Source organism: Falco biarmicus, chromosome 6 (genome assembly GCF_023638135.1).
Source record: "Falco biarmicus isolate bFalBia1 chromosome 6, bFalBia1.pri, whole genome shotgun sequence".
Classification (NCBI taxonomy): Eukaryota; Metazoa; Chordata; class Aves; order Falconiformes; family Falconidae; genus Falco; species Falco biarmicus.
The window spans coordinates 81,753,749-81,769,374 of NC_079293.1; the positions used below are offsets into that span (position 1 = coordinate 81,753,749).

General features: G+C 46.9%; 1 protein-coding gene across 1 annotated transcript in view; it reads left to right on the plus strand.

Moving 5' to 3' along the window:
* The first annotated feature begins 671 nt into the window (after positions 1-671).
* SLC35F3 (solute carrier family 35 member F3) overlaps positions 672-15,626 on the plus strand; it is a 70,961-nt gene continuing 56,006 nt past the window's right edge. Inside the window, exon 1 of the mRNA XM_056342615.1 lies at positions 672-883. Coding sequence (XP_056198590.1) covers positions 808-883 — 76 coding nt within the window. The 5' untranslated portion in view covers positions 672-807. The remainder of the gene's footprint in view (positions 884-15,626) is intronic.

Consider the following 15,626-nt stretch of genomic DNA (forward strand, 5'->3'; position numbering starts at 1 on the left):
TGCTACTGAAAGTATTGGAATATTATTGATAAATCGATGGTGCATCCTCATCTTGACTGCTGTGTCTAATTTTGGTCTCCCTCTTAGAAAGGACACAGCAGGAACAGAAAGGCTGGGGAAAGGATGGGGAAAATTATTAAAGGCAGGGATGAAAACCGATCCAGGATGGTGACTGGACTTGAAGGAAAATGAAGGAGAGGTAGAATACGGGCAAAAAAAACATTGGTGTGGAGAGTGTAAATTACCCTTTCCCGTAAGACAGTAAGAAGGGAGCTAAGCAGGGCATGGGCAGCCGGGAGCCCGTTCCGTGCGGTGCAGCAGCCCAGCGGCAGCAGAAGCCGGCGGGGCCGGGAGCCCGGCTGGCTCCGGGAGGCGCAGGCACAGCGGCGGCAGCGGAGCGGAGCGGAGCGGTGGCCGCAGCCGCATTAGGGGCCGGGTTCCTGCGTGCCTGCCGGAGCGGTGCCCGGGAAGGCGCCCCGGCCCCGCAGCGGGCACAGCCGCCCGGGGGAACTCCGCAGCGCCCCTCACCGCGGAGCCCGGGCGCCACCCCCCACCTCGACCCGGAGGGCGGCCCCGGGAGCCCGGGGGGCGGGCGGGGGGGGCCGTGCCGGTGACGTCGGGTTTGCAGCAGCCCCGAGCAGCAGCGGGCGGGCGGGCGGGCGAGCCCCAGCCCCCGCCGCCGCCCGGTGCTGCGGCAGAGGGCGGCGGGCCGGGAGCCGTACCGGGGGGCGCCGCCGAGGAGGGCTCCGGCGGCGCCAGGATGTAGGCGCGGGGCGGCGGGGAGCTGCCGCCGGCGACGGGCTCGCCATGAAGAAGCACTCGGCTAGGGTGGCCCCTCTCAGCGCCTGCAACAGCCCCGTCCTCACCCTCACCAAAGTGGAAGGTAAACGCCGACGCTAGGAGCGGGACGAGGGTACCGTCACGGGGGTATCCCGGGGAGACCGGGTACCGCGATGGGGGATGCTCCGGGGAGGCTGAGTACCGGGAACGGGAATGCTCCGGGGAGGCTGATGAGTACCGCGAACGGGGATGCTCCGGGGAAGCTGGGTACCGCGAACGGGGATGCTCCGGGGAGGCTGAGTACCGGGAACGGGGATGCTCCGGGGAGGCTGATGAGTACCGCGAAAGGGGATGCTCCGGGGAAGCTGGGTACCGCGAACGGGGATGCGCCAGGGAGGCTGAGTACCCCGAGCCGGGATGCGCCGGGGAGGCTGAGTACCGCGAACGGGGATGCTCCGGAGAAGCTGGGTACCTCGAACGGGGATGCGCCGGGGAGGCTGGGTGCGGTGCCGGAGCGATACCCGGCGGCGGGGAAGCCGCACGACCCCGCCGCCCGCCCATGGGTCACACAGGTCCCTAGCCGCCTGGCATCGCCAGCGCCCACCGCAGTCCCCTGCCCTGCTCTGCTCCAGCTCTGTCCCCCCCCACACTCCAAAGGCAGCGCTCCTCTCCAGAAGCTCCCCTCGGGGCCTGGGAGCAGCCCCCAAGCCCCTGGGCAAGTACCTGCCAGGTGGGACCCTTGGCAAGAGGGAGGGAGGTGCTGGCCAGATTTGACTCCTGATGGAAGGAACACAGCCCCACATCCCAACCATCTGTTCTCACCTCTAGTTGCCAATCCAGCTACATGGTAGTACTGGGGTTGGGGCTCTGTGGCCAGGAGGGACAACAGCAGGAGCTCAACAGCAGTGGGGGGATTAGCAGACCTTCAGGGACCACGGGGACCTTTGGAGACTTTATGGGATCATGGCTGGGGACCTTGAAAAGGGCAGTGCTGTGCTCAGGAGGGTTTCCCAGAGAGCTCTTAAGTTTGGGGCATAGCTGGTGGGGAGGTCTGGGGTGAGGAGTTGTGTCCTTGGGTAGAAACCTGTAGGCCATGTCCTAGAGAGGCAGAGCAGGTGAGATGGAGGGGGTGATGCGGAAGCAGGAGGAACAGAAAGAGAAAGAGGGTGCAGGTCAGGAAGAAGAGTCCATCTGAGGGGTGGATATGGAGCTCAGTTCCTGAGAGGAGGGTGAAGAGAAAGCCACTGGTTTGGGGAATCCACTAGGTGATGTGGTAGTTGGTTGAGATAAGAACAACTCAAAAAAGGGAATCATTGAACAGTAAGGTAAAATATGTATGTGAGACGGCATAGAAAGCTCATGAAGAAGAACAAAAGTAACATTGAAAAACTGAGGAATGAAGAAGGGAAAAGAAAAAATGGTAGCAATAGCTCTGTGGAGGAGAAAGTGAGAAAATGCAGAAATGCCCCAGAGGGGGGAAAGGAACTAAAATCAGCAAGTAAAGTGGAAAATCAGGAGTACGTGAAGGTTGTTATTTCAGTTCCTGGAAAATACAACTGTTGCATTCCCCCAATATAAAAACCACCTGCTGTGGAACTAGGAAAAGGGATCTCCGTTTTCTGACCGGAACAAAAGCAGGACTGATCATCATACACTATAATTAGAATAAAAAACAGCCCTTGGAGTTAGCCCCATGCACAGCAGAATGTTTCTCTCAAGGTTTGCATTGGAGGCTCCTCTGGGCAGGGAGCATGTCTCGCCTTTTTTTTTTTTTTTTTTTTTTTTTTTTTTTTTTTTTTTGGTGCACTGCACATGCTTTATGAATCATAAATAATAATAACCCATCAGGTTCCAGCTTTGAAATGTGGGTCATCTCATTCCCCTGCTACCAGTTCAAATACAGTTTATTACCTACCTTATATAGAAACAGAGGCAGTACAATCTTTCCCTGTGCTGTAAAATTGGATCCTTTCAAGCATTTCCATGTCTGCTCTGCATACCAGCTCTCAGATACCCTTGCCACCCACAAGGGACTTTGTTGGCCTAGTTGGACTTTTTGTTCTTTACTTCAGGTTCTTTTTTCCTCTATCATCAGTATCAAAATCTAAATTGCTTTGATGGTGTATGATAGGACCCAGAGGTTGTACAGATGCAGGTAAGAGTTTCCTTTGCTGTTTGCTTCCTTTTAATGAAACAGACTGAGAGCTTTTTTTTCCAAATGAATTCATAACATTTCCTTTCAGACTAATATTGACTAATTTTGCCAGCTGGTGCTCAGAGCCATATGAAAATGCCAAGATGTAGTTATAGACAAAAATAAAGTGAGGCAGTGGGCATACTGTGGACTGCTTGCTTCCCTTGGTCCAGCTGCCGCATCTCTGGCAAAGATTTGCCTTCTTAAAGTTCTCTGGTAGCCCAAGTCCCTTGCAAATCTGCAAGAGCAAGACGGCAAAAACTTTCCTCCACTTTGTAGTTATGATTATTTTCTCCCCTATCAACCACCACCAAAGCATTTCAAGGATCTTTGGCAGAACCACTAGGAATACGTTTCACTCTAGGATAGTTAGCCAAGAGGAGCCTTTCATTGATACGCATTGCTGTAAAGCCTTCCAGCATTCCCTCTGTTTTCCTGCCAGTGCAGTAGTCTCTTTGCTTTAAAAGGGAGATAAGGACTTTGTGCACCTTCAGAAGCGTGACTACCATTTCGAATTATTTCAGAGATTGAATCATCAGTATGCTCTGAGCTTGCTGTACCAGCACTTTTCAAGACAACTATATCTACATGCATTACTCAGGCAGGCAGTAACCGTGTCATGTGTTTTCTGTGCCTGGTACCACTGCACACACTTCATACTTTGAGAAATGGAGGCTTGGTGCATGATTTGTGCTTGTTCATCTTTCTGTTGTTTTTCCCACCAGTTTGATCCATACCCCAGTGACCATTCCTCTCAGACCAGCCAGCTGACTGGTTTCACCCAATTTGTACATGAAAGCACAGTGTACTTTGAGGACTGACTTCCCTTCCTTGATCCCATCCCTGCTTTGCATCTTGGGATCTTCCAGAGATAGGTATATCAGCTTTCGCGAGGAGCTGCAGGACAGTCACCTTGCCAGAGAAAACCCATCATCCACTTAATTAGGCCCTACTTAGAGCTACTTATTCCCAGGCTTCCAGCACCAAGGAAATGGTACTGCAGCCTCCCCCTATAGCACGTTCCCTCTGCACTGTTCTGTCGGGAAGAGTGACTGGTGATATTCAAAGTTGCTTATAAGGCAAATGATACCTCTCTTCTTTCAATTATTGCACATAAATGTCTAAACTGAGTTGCTGTGGAACCGGATTCTGCCACATGCTCAGCTGGAGTAACCTTGTCTGCATCACTGGAGTTGTAGGGAATTTGTACAAGTACAAATAAGAAGTGGATGTGGCCTTTAATGTATTTGCATGCCTGCAAGGAATTCATCACAGGCTTATCAACACTGTAATCACTTTAATAATAAACCTTTTTCACTTCTTTAGCAAGAACAAACTGAAGATCCCAAGCACAGCAAAAACTTTCATGAGTGGCAGTCGGCTTCCTTAAGAGCTGCGATTCTTATTATCCTCATTTTGCAGATGGAGCAGCCGAGAAACTGCAGAATGAAGCAACTTGTCTAAAAACAAGCAGCACATTTTTTCACAGAGGAGGCAAGAAAAGAACTACAGTAGATAGGAACAGACCCCCAAACATCCCACACATGTTTTGTGGCTGTGGGAGGGCACTGCCATGAGTGGGTGCAGTAGGGGTGGGAGAGGACTTCTTTTACTGAAATCAGTCACTTCAGGTTCCTACTAAAACTTTCCTTTGGAGAAATAAGCTCAAATGCTGCATAACTGGATAAATACTGTTTAACTATTAGCAGTGTTCTGCTGGTGGCATCTAAAGGATCTGGTAGCCAGGTGATGCTTGTTTGTGCTTGGACTGAGCACTAGCGCAGACCCTGTGAAAATCTCACCCAGGAGTTAGTTTTTTTATGTGAGAGCTGCACATTCTAGAAATAGTAGTGCTCGCCCATTCTAGGACACAGGAGCAGCTGGAGAGCAGGAGCAGCTGGGGGTTCGGTGGCTTGGCCAGGGTTGGTTTGTGTGTGCTTCCCTGCTGAAGCAGCCTTTGCAAGGAAGGTGTGCTGGCTTCTGCGCGGAGTAGTTAACTTGCAAAATGTTCACTTTTGTTCAGGCTGTCTTTCTACACAGAAGACAGTCTTCAATGTGAACGTTCACAATCAGGACAGAGACCATCAAAACCACCTTGTGCTTGCTGCGTGGTAGCAGCTTTCACTTGGTCCCGACCAGAGCTGGGATGGAGTGAATGATCTGGGGGTGAAGGTAATGGTAACAGGTTTGTGTGCAGCTACAGGCATGAATGGGGGTGTAAACATGCTGTGTGTCTGCTTTTCCACAGTACCTTGCCAGCATGTGCTCTGTTATTACAGGGTAAAGTCAATGTGACTTACTCCCCTGATGGAAAAGCGATGCTGTCTTCCATGTTTATTGTGAGTACTGAGTGTTAAGTGCACACAGGCAGTAATTACACTCTGGCTTTGCCCCAGGACAACTTTTGCCCAATTTTCCTGTTATTTGCAGTGTTTTCAGTTAACACAACAGCATATTTGAGCAGATATCCAAGATCTTGTTCCAAAGACGTGAGGAGTTTCTTGTTGCATAACACCTGGCTCCCTTCCCAAATGGTACCATGCTTTCTTAGGCTTTAAACAGCCTCAGAATGAGCTGCTCTTAGCTATGCTAGGCTTATTCACTGGGGATTCCCGCCAGCTTGTCTTTGATCGTGTCCCACTGGTTATTTCGTATACCATCTCGCCTGTGCAGACTCATAAGCTATAAGTTTGGAGGTGACTCATTACTTCTGCACTGTATGTCTCCTCTCCAAATCATACAAAAATAAAATGAGACCATTTTGATGTTACTAAACTAATGCCAGAGCAGGAGCTTTAATGCATCATGAAGCAGAAAAATAAGCTATTAAATATATATCCAAGCTTCCTTACTTCAGTGGTTAAAATGAGCCGGTACGTACAGACTATGGACAAACCATAGTTTCTTTTACAGTGACAGAACCTGAGAATAACAGCAACCATTGGATCATCTTCTCAGACCTTCCGTATATCACAGAAAATTATATTTCACCCACTTATCCCTAAATGGAGCAAGGTGCATTTACTAGTCATCCTGAATCAGGTTAGGCATTTGCTCTCAAAAAATAAGTAGATTGCTAACCCACCTATTTAATTACAGATTTCTTGCATGAGCAGTTGAAACAAGAACTAGTAAAAAAGAAATATTAAGTCACCAGAATGCGTCATACGTTGTCTCCTATTTTCATTTTATAATTCTTGTAAAAGAAAATTTGTTCCTCTTTCCTAATGGCTGACAATTGTAAACAGTGGGATTTGTAGCACAGAAGCAGTTCAGTATAAGAGCCAGAGTTCAGAAAAGACCAGCAGTTCAACATGAAGGTCTATGATAGTTCAACAGGTGTTCCCCAGCAATTTCCCAGTTATAAGCCTCATGTATAGCGTTATTTATGTTATAGCTTTCCTAGCACATCATACTCAGCACATTCACTTATATAGTAAGCAGCTCCCTCTACTTTGCTAGAGCACCATCACCAACCTTTAGTCCACAGCCCAGTTAATCTTTGTTAATTATAAACCATGAGATGCCTCTGCAGACCTGGATAGCATCCTGCGGAAGCAGGAATTTGGCCAATAAAAGGGTAGGTTTACGTAGTAATCTTCACTGGGTTTTGCTGACAGCCACTGCAGCGTAAGATCAAAGGCAACAGGAAACAAGGTGTTTTTAGCCGTGCGGAGATGGCTTGCTTTTAGGCAGAGCTGCCCACCAAATGTGTAGGCACCATGTATTAAAGAAGCCAGGTGCCGCCTCAGATGTTAACTGCACAGTTCCAGGAACATGGATCCGCTCTGTAATAGTATAATTATTACCATTATTAGCCCTGCATAATGCAGGGGTGCCTAGCGTGGAAAATCTGTGAGTCCTACTCAAGACATGAATTTTGCCCTGCGATCTAGCATCCTTTGGTTATACAAAAGTTAGATCTTGACTCTTCTTGAAACAATAAGTATACCTTTTGCTCAGTATCACTATTTCTGACCCCAAACCTCCTCAAGTGAAATAAAATAAACAAAAAACCCCATGGGTCCCATAAGCCTTGTAATTCAGTCATGGAGAATACAGAAGTGAGAAAGTATGATCTAGAAATGCCTTTTCCACAATCACCTCAAATTCCCTACGGGAAGTCTCAGCAAGGGTAGTATTGTATTTATGGCTGAAAAAAGGCATGAGTCTGTCTTCTGCAGCTGATCAAAACAAGTGAGGAATAGCGGGTTGCCAAAAGCCTTTCTCACTGAAAAGAGGAAGAGCATGTATCAGACAGAAAATAGAAACTAGAATTTTTGCATGTAATGTATTTTTGTTCATTTATACCCAGTGCCTGGGTGCCAACATGGATCTAGCCAAAGCTTTGTTATCAAAGGAGACCCAGCTTTTGCTGACCTTGCCAATGAGAGGTGAGGAGGCATCCTCTTCTTTCTTCTGGTAGATCCTTGAGCAGCAAATCATGTGGGAACTTCTCTGGATATATGTGCATTGCTCCAGCCACTGTGAGCACACTCAAGCCCATGTCAAGTCCACGCTAATATCTTGGTATTGATTGACAGAGAACAGATGCTCTAACCATCTTGTTCTAAACTTAGAACCTAAAAAAAGTATTGTATTTGAGGTTCAATAGCAGGTCAACCCTTTAGCTTCTAAGAGAACTATCAATTGGAGTTAGAATTCAGTATGCAAGAAACCAGTGGGCTATAGCAGAGTCTTCTGTCTAAAACTCTTTACTTGCAAACCAAGTAACTCCGAATTTTGGAAAGCTCTCTAAGGGAGAAAGAACATCGTCTTGTTTTTGATAAAACGCAGCCAGCATAGCCTCCACAGTTAGCATGAACTCACCTCTTAATACAAATGCATGTATATATGTACTGATATAAATGTGCTATTTATATTCGTATGAGTAGTTGAAGTCCCTTGGAAATAAAACTGTTACTCAAGAAAGACACGTGGCACTCAAATGCCTTGCTAATTAATACAGTAGTTCCCTGCAGAGAATCCAGTCTTGTTCTTTCACCAGAACAGACACTCATCTCTCAAATCTTTGTTCAGGGTGAAATTTGCACACACTCTGATCAAAATTTGCCCAGAATACAGTTTTTGTCATAGCTTATTTTTGTTCTAATGGAAGTTCTGCTTCCACAGAGATGTATTCAAAGTAAATGACAAAACTCCCAGTGACCTCGCCAGGTAACTCACTGTAAGCTTTGGTCCAATTTTTATTCAAGAAGGGAATGCAGAGCACTAAAAAAAAAAAGTATGTTTTTCCATACTATCAAGAATGTGTATCTCGCTAGTCAGAATTATTCTTTACATGCTTTTATGGTTGTTACTTTCCAGTACCACAATGCTGATACAGTATAAGCACCCAGTATCTTCCAATTTTCACTCTGGACTGCAGTCATGCATTCTGATTAATAATAAAAAGGACAGTATTTAGGAGAACACCCCACCCCACAAAATTCAAAGTAGAATATCATATTTTAATGAGGCCCATTCAAATGCAGCACTTTTAATAGAATTTCTAAGCAGTCACCTCTGAAGATGCCTGGGAGGAATGCAGAGAAATTGTCCAAGCAGCCAGGGACAGGTTAGGAAAGCTAAAGCCCTGATAGAATGAAATCTGGCCGGAGACATCAAGGGGCAACAAGAAAAGGTTCTATAGGTACGCTGGTGATAAAAGGAAGACTAAGGAAAATGTAAGCCATCTCTGGAAGGAAACATACCCGGTTACCTGGTTACCCAGGACATGGAGAATGCTGAGGGTACTCAGTGAATTTTTCACTTCAGTCTTCACCAGCAAGTGCTCCAGCCACATCGCCCAAGTTGCAGAAGGCAAAGTCAGGGACTGAGAATGAAGAACCACCCACTGCAGGAGAAGATCAGGTCTGAGACCATCTAAGGAACCTGAAGGTGCACAAGTTCATGGGACCTGATGAGATGCATCTGCAGGTCCTGAGGGAAGTGGCGGATGAAGTGGCTAAGCCACTATCCGTCATACTTGAGAAGTCATGGAAGTCTGGAAAAGGGGAAATGTAGCCCCCATTTTTAGAAAGGGAAGAAAGGAAGACCCAGGAAACTACAAGCCAGTGAGTCTCATCTCTGTGCCCAGCAAGATCATGGAGCGGATCCTCCTAGGAACTATGCTAAGGCACATGGAAAATAAGGACATGATTGGTGACAGCCAACATGGCTTCACTAAGGGAAAATAGTGCCAGACGAATGCGGTGGCCTTCTACGACAGGGATACGGCATTGGTGGATGAGGGAAGAGCAAATGAGTTAATCTACCTGGACTTGTGCAAAGCATTTGATACTGTCCCACACAACATCCTTGTCTCTAAAATGGAGAGACATGGATACGATGGATGGACCACTTTGTGGATAATGAATCAGATGGATGGTTGCATTCAAAGAGTTGCAGTCAACAGCTTGATGACCAAGTGGAGACCAGTGACAAGTGGCATTCCTCAGCAGTCTGTACTGGGACCAGCACTGTTTAATATCTTTGTTGGCAACATAGACACTGAGATTGAGCACAACCTCAGCAAGTCTGCTGATGACACCAAGCTATGTGGTGTGATCAACACGCTGGAGGGAAGGGATGCCATCCAGAGGTACCCTGACAGGCTTGAGAGGTGGGCCTGTGCAAACCTCATTAAGTTCAACAAGGCCAGGTACAAAGTCCTGCATGTGGGTCGGGGCAATCCTGAGCACAAATACAGGCTGGGCAGAGAATGGTTTGAGAGCAGCCCTGGGGAGAAAGGCTTGGGGGTGCTGGTTGATCCGAAGCTCAACACGGCCCAGCAAGGTGTGCCTGCAGCCCAGAAAGCTGACCGTGTGCTGGGCTGCATCCAAAGATGCGTGGCCGGCAGGTCGAGGGAGGTGATTCTCCCCCTCTGCTCCGCTCTCATGGGACCCCACCTGGAGCACTGCATCCAGCTCTGGGGACCCCAGCATGAGAAGGACATGGACCTGCTGGAGCGGGTCCAGAGGAGGGCCACGAAGATGATCAGAGGGCTGGAATGCCTCTCCGATGAAGGCAGGCTGAGAGACTTGGGGTTGTTCAGCCTGGAGTAGAGAAGGCTCTGGGGAGACCTTATAGCAGCCTTCCAGTACCTAAAAAGGCCCTTCAAGAAAGCTGGAGAGGAACTTTTTACAGGGACATGTAGAGATAGGACAAGGAGTAATGGCTTTAAACCGAAAGAGGATACATTTAGATTAAATATTAAGGAGAAAATCTTCACTGTGAGGGTGTTGAGGCATGGAAACAGGTTGCCCAGAGGAACTGTGGATGCCCCATCCCTGGCAGTGTCCAAGGCCAGGCTGGACGGGGCTTTGAGCAACCTGCTCTAGTGGAAGGTGTCCCTGCCCATGTCAGGGGGGTTGGAACTAGATGATCTTCGTGGTCCCTTCTAACCCAAACCGTTCTATGATTCTATAATTCTATCAATTAAATGGATTGAAGTCCAAATTGCTACAGTATGGAGCTGATAATTTTTCAGCTCTCTCTGTATCACTAGCAGGAATTGGAATATATATTTTGCGGGAAGCTTTCCTGGAGTATTTGACAGAGGAAGAAAGGCATATGTATGCTGAGGATGAGAATTCAGCATACTTCAGCAAATACATGCAGATTATTTAATTCTAACTCTTAACAGAGGATAAAAAAAGGAATTAACATATGATAACCATTAGTGATAGAAAACACTGTATCTGTGAATAATACTTTAGGATTTGGGAGTACCAGTTACAAGAAACTTGTGCCTATTTGGTACAAGTTAAGATATATGGATAACCTGGTGGTGTCAGCGATATGGGACAGATTTCCACAGCCAAGAGAAGGAGAATCATCTTGATTGTGATAGTGAGCCAGCAGACCTGGTTCCTGCCCTGCTGAAATTAAGGTCAGATGAACAGACAAGTTTGAATGTCCTGCATAGATTATCGTAACACTGTACTTTGTATAATTAGTTAATTTATATTATGAGTTCCAATAGCAAAAGCGGGTCTGAACTCAGAATGCATTTGTCTTGCTTTGAATCTGTGTTCATGCAGTTTTCCCCATTTCCAGATACCTACATCCCTTACTCTGTAGGCTCAAGCCAATTCAGACCTTCTGACCTAATAGGTTAATACCCTGATTTTGTTCTTTAAAATAGCCTCTACTGTGGATTTTAAAACTGTCTGCTGTATTGATTCATTCTTAATTTAGCCATTCCTTTCCATGTTCGAATTAAGTAACATTATTTTTATCTGTTACTGTAAAAGCAAAGTATTTAAAGAAAGTGCTTTAAACTTTTACAGTTTCACGAATAGCATCTAAAAATCCATATGTGCAATGCCATTTTGACCAAATATTCTTATTTAAAAACTGATTTAATAAAGGTTTATGGGGTTTTGTCATTTTTCCATTACGATACATTAATTGGTATTCATTAAAAACTATAATACTGATCTGTTAGACCTTCAGCACCGTCCATGTTTGGAAAGTTGGGGAAATGCGTGCAAACCCAAAGTCGTTGCAACACCAAATGGTGCAGTCCCATCTGCCAGCCACCCGTGGGGACTCACAGCTTCCCTGTGGGAGCCCAAGAGCAATTTCCCTCTGTGACTACATGCACAGCTGCCATATGGGGCCTGACCAAAGGTCTGTCTGGTCCTGTCTCCAGCTTGGTGGAATTGGTCAGGAAGATAAATTTTCGGCTAGAAAATGATCTCTAGATGCATCTCTCACAGTGTGGGTGTGCTGACAGCTGCAGTTCCCCAGATGCAGGAAAAAAAAACAAAACATTTTTCTCTGTTTTCTGCTTTGTTCCTAGTAATTTTTAGCAGTTATTTTGCTTTTTTGGCTGCTCCTGAACACTGAGTTGCCCTTTTTGTGGAGCAGCCTGTGAAAGGCTCAGGATCCCTGGTGGCAAGAGCCAGAGCCCATCACTGAGCATGCAGCATGTGGGTTGCTTACTGCCACCTGCACCTCTTTATTGGCCCAGCTCTCCATCTGCCGAGTTGTGACCCAATCATGTAGCCTGTTATCCCTCACAGCTGGCTCTCACCCTAACTTCATGTCATTAGGAAACTTTGCCACCTCGTGGCTCGCCCTCTTGGTCAGGTTACTTATGGTTATGGTGAAGAGCACAGGTCCCACAGCAGACCTCTGCAGAGCTTCAGCTGCTTTCCCCATTGCTGGATGCACTCCTCACTGGTTTCCTGTCTTGTACTGAGCCTGTTACCCATTCCAGCACCTTCCCTGGCTGCTTGTTTTCTGTAAGGCCCTCTGGAGTGGGATTTTGTCGGAAGCCCCTTAAAAACCTAGAACGGGAAGCTGCATCTCCTTTATCAGTGTGCCTGTTGACTCCCACCGGAGGACACTGGTGAGGCTGCAAGATGAATCATGTAGCTTGCTGGGTACTAACGCTGAGCAGAGACGTGTGCTTTATGCTGTGCTAAGATGCCTGTTCCTCACTGTTGTTCACTCTTCCTAGCACTTACCACTCTGTTTCACAGCTGAGTTGGCAGCTAAGTGGCTGAACCCTTTCCTTCAAAAAGTGGAGGTGGTGTGCATGCTCCTCTTCAGTAGCTCAGTGTGTAGAGCAGCCTTCCACCCCCTGTGCTAGAAGGAGCAGGGATCCCATCTGCCCAGGAGGGTGCCCTAATCCACAGGTCCTCCAAGGCCAGGCGAACCTAGACAGCAGCAAAGTCGATCGGCTCAAGCTATCCTAATTTATTGGGAAAAGCATGAAAATCCTTATTTATTGGGAAAAGCATGAAATAAAGAGGCCATTTTCCCAGAGGAGAAAAAGGGAGGCTCTAGGCCTTGTTCCAATACTGCTTCAGATACAGAATGGAAGTATTTCTTGGAGATGACTCTTAAAATGAGAGATGGAAACTCTCAGGTGTCTGAATCCTGAGAGTCTGGGCGTAAGGGAGGCACAAACCTGCTTAGGAGTCATTGTGCTCAGGCATGCTCAGGAACAGATTCTTTGGCATCTGAGGAGCTCTATTGGGATCGGGAAGAGGATACAGCTGGTGCAAGCAGTTTTGGCAAAGCTAAAGCTAATTCAGGGAAGGAGGGAATGTTCCTTGATGCAGGAGTTGGGCTGTGTGTATTCTCATTACTGATCTGTGCAGCAGAGATGCAGGCCTTGGGAAAGGTTGTTAACATGGAGATTACTGGCTTCTGAAATGAGATATTAACAGTTCCTTGAAACCAGCTATCAGGATAACCTGTGCAAGGAGAGGTCATCATTGATAATGGCATGAGAAAGCTGCACAAGCTACTAGGTACCTGCCAGGCGACAGATGAGTCCATAAGACCTCACTCTTTAACCTGACTGCTGTGAAGAAAATACCTGGGCAATGTATCTGAATAAATATCAACATTTCAGATTTAGACAACCACAGTGGCAATTAGAGATGTATATCACTTTATGGATTTGGCAGTTCATCTTCTCTTCACAGGATGATGCCTCAGGTGTTTTTTAACAGCTGAGCTCAAAAATCCTGTACAGCTAAATAACGCATAGCTAGTGTGGTAGACAGGAATGGGATAAAAACGTTTTGAGGAGTTTGGGAGTCAGCTACTGAGGCAGATAGTATTGTGTGTCCAGAAAACCACCACCAGAAATCACTGTGTGTGTTCTTAGGTATGTTTGTAACTTATAAGTAATTAATTGTGTGGGAACTAACTGTCTCCCACTGAGCCCTCCATGTAGTAATCATTGGGTGAAGAGGAAGTCACACAGCATTCAGGGTTGTGAGAATGTGCCTTGGGTAGTGTCCAGCTCTGATCCCCCTGCATGGCACACATTTCTAGAGCTCTAACCACGCTGAGGATTACGCACTGTCTCACAGGACTTACCTCCTTCTCCCCTATTTATGATAAACATGTCTTTTTGCCAGCTTTACAAACTTGTTCTGTGCAATGCCCAAGCAGCTACAAAACATTTGAGAGGCTGGCAAAATGGAAATGCCTTGAGGACGGCTCATTTGTAATTGCCAAAAGTCCTGTGAGGATTCTTCCTTTTGTCAGAATTTTTTCCAGAAGCCTGATTTAAAGAGCTGTTTAAGACGCTGAAGCACATTTATAACCTGGGGAAGCTGGCGGAGTTGTGCGTTATCATTAGACTCATGTTTCAGTCCCTAATAGGCAGGACCTTGGTCTGTGAGGGTCACTTTCTCACTCTGAAGGGTTGGCAAGGGCACCCAGCACTTTTGTAATGCTTCTTTCACCCATTTGCTGACTAGCTGGCAAGAGCTAAAGCAGTTCAGGGGTGACAGCTAAATATGTTTGTGGACCGGGCAGCTCTGAGCCCACCAGTGCTGTCTGCGGTGGCTTTACTCTCTGTTCCTGACAGCAGCAGTGGAGAGGTGGGACTCATCTCACCCAGCTTCAGACACCTACACTAGAGACACCTACTTCTGAGCCTGTCACCCCAGACACTTTAGAGCTGGTGGAGAGAAACAAGCACTTGGAGAGGGTGATTCATCTGGCTTGTTTTAATTGTATACTTCAGGAGGAGATAAATCGTGCTATGGAAATGCCTTTTTTTCTGTCTACTAACTATACAGAAAGTGTAAATCACTGTCTCAGATGCACAAGTCTGCACAGCAGATGTCTCAAACTGAGAAGATGAATGCCACCCTTGGTTTTTATCAGTATCACATTTTTAACATACACAGTGAGGTACAGTGCGGTCCTGCAGTAAGCCTTTAGCTGGCTGGCTGTGCACAGGAGTCTTAAGCCTTAAAGCGTTTTTGAAGTGGTCTGGACAGGCTATTTAAAGGTGCTGCCTCTGCTGGGGGGGATTTTCTCTAACCTAGTGCAAACATCTGTAGTAAGTGAGCACATTATCTATGGCATCTACCTTACGTGGGGTGTGTAGTGCCTTCCAGTGCCCATTTTTCTCTATGGCCTCAGTCGGGAGCATGGAGTGAGTAGCTCCGGTATAGCTGTCCCTACCACAGGTATCTGAGTCAGTTGAGAGGGGTCTCAGCTGTAGTGGAGGAAGCAGAAGGATGGCTGTTTACCAGGGCTGGGAATCCCCATGGGTAAGGGCATTGGCAGTAGCGCTGGAGGTGATTTCCTTCCTTCCTTTCCTTCTGAATGCCATGGGAGAGAGGTTGGGCTGAAAGGGAGGGAGGAGGAGTGGTTCCAGTTGGGATTTATGAAACAGGAAAATGAATGAGCAAAAGGGAGAATGAAAAGCCAAAATTAGTAAAAGCAAGATAGGCATTTTTCCTCTGTCTCAGCATCTTGATTTGTTTTTTGGGGGATACAGTAGCATACAGAGCAGTCTGCTGCAAGGAGCAGTGGAAGAAACCCATTACAAGTCTGGAAGAGGATGTCCAGAAATAATTTTTTTTCATGTCCTGCCTCATCCATTCTGAAAAGATATTTTGCCATCTTTAAATTCATGTGTATTCTGTTGCCAGCTGGCCTTTGTGTAAAGTGAGGAGCTTTTCATCCATGTGTGGGTTTGATGCCACCCCATCTGCAAGCCTGTGGTTTGGGTGAGAAAAATGTCCCCATGGAACACAGGGACTGGGCACGAGAGCTACAGCTCTGTTATGCATGCCAGCTGGCAGACAAGTCCCCAGCACAGTAAATGAGAGGATGAGACCACATGGGTGTGCATCATCTGTAGTGTCCACTGTTTCCAAAG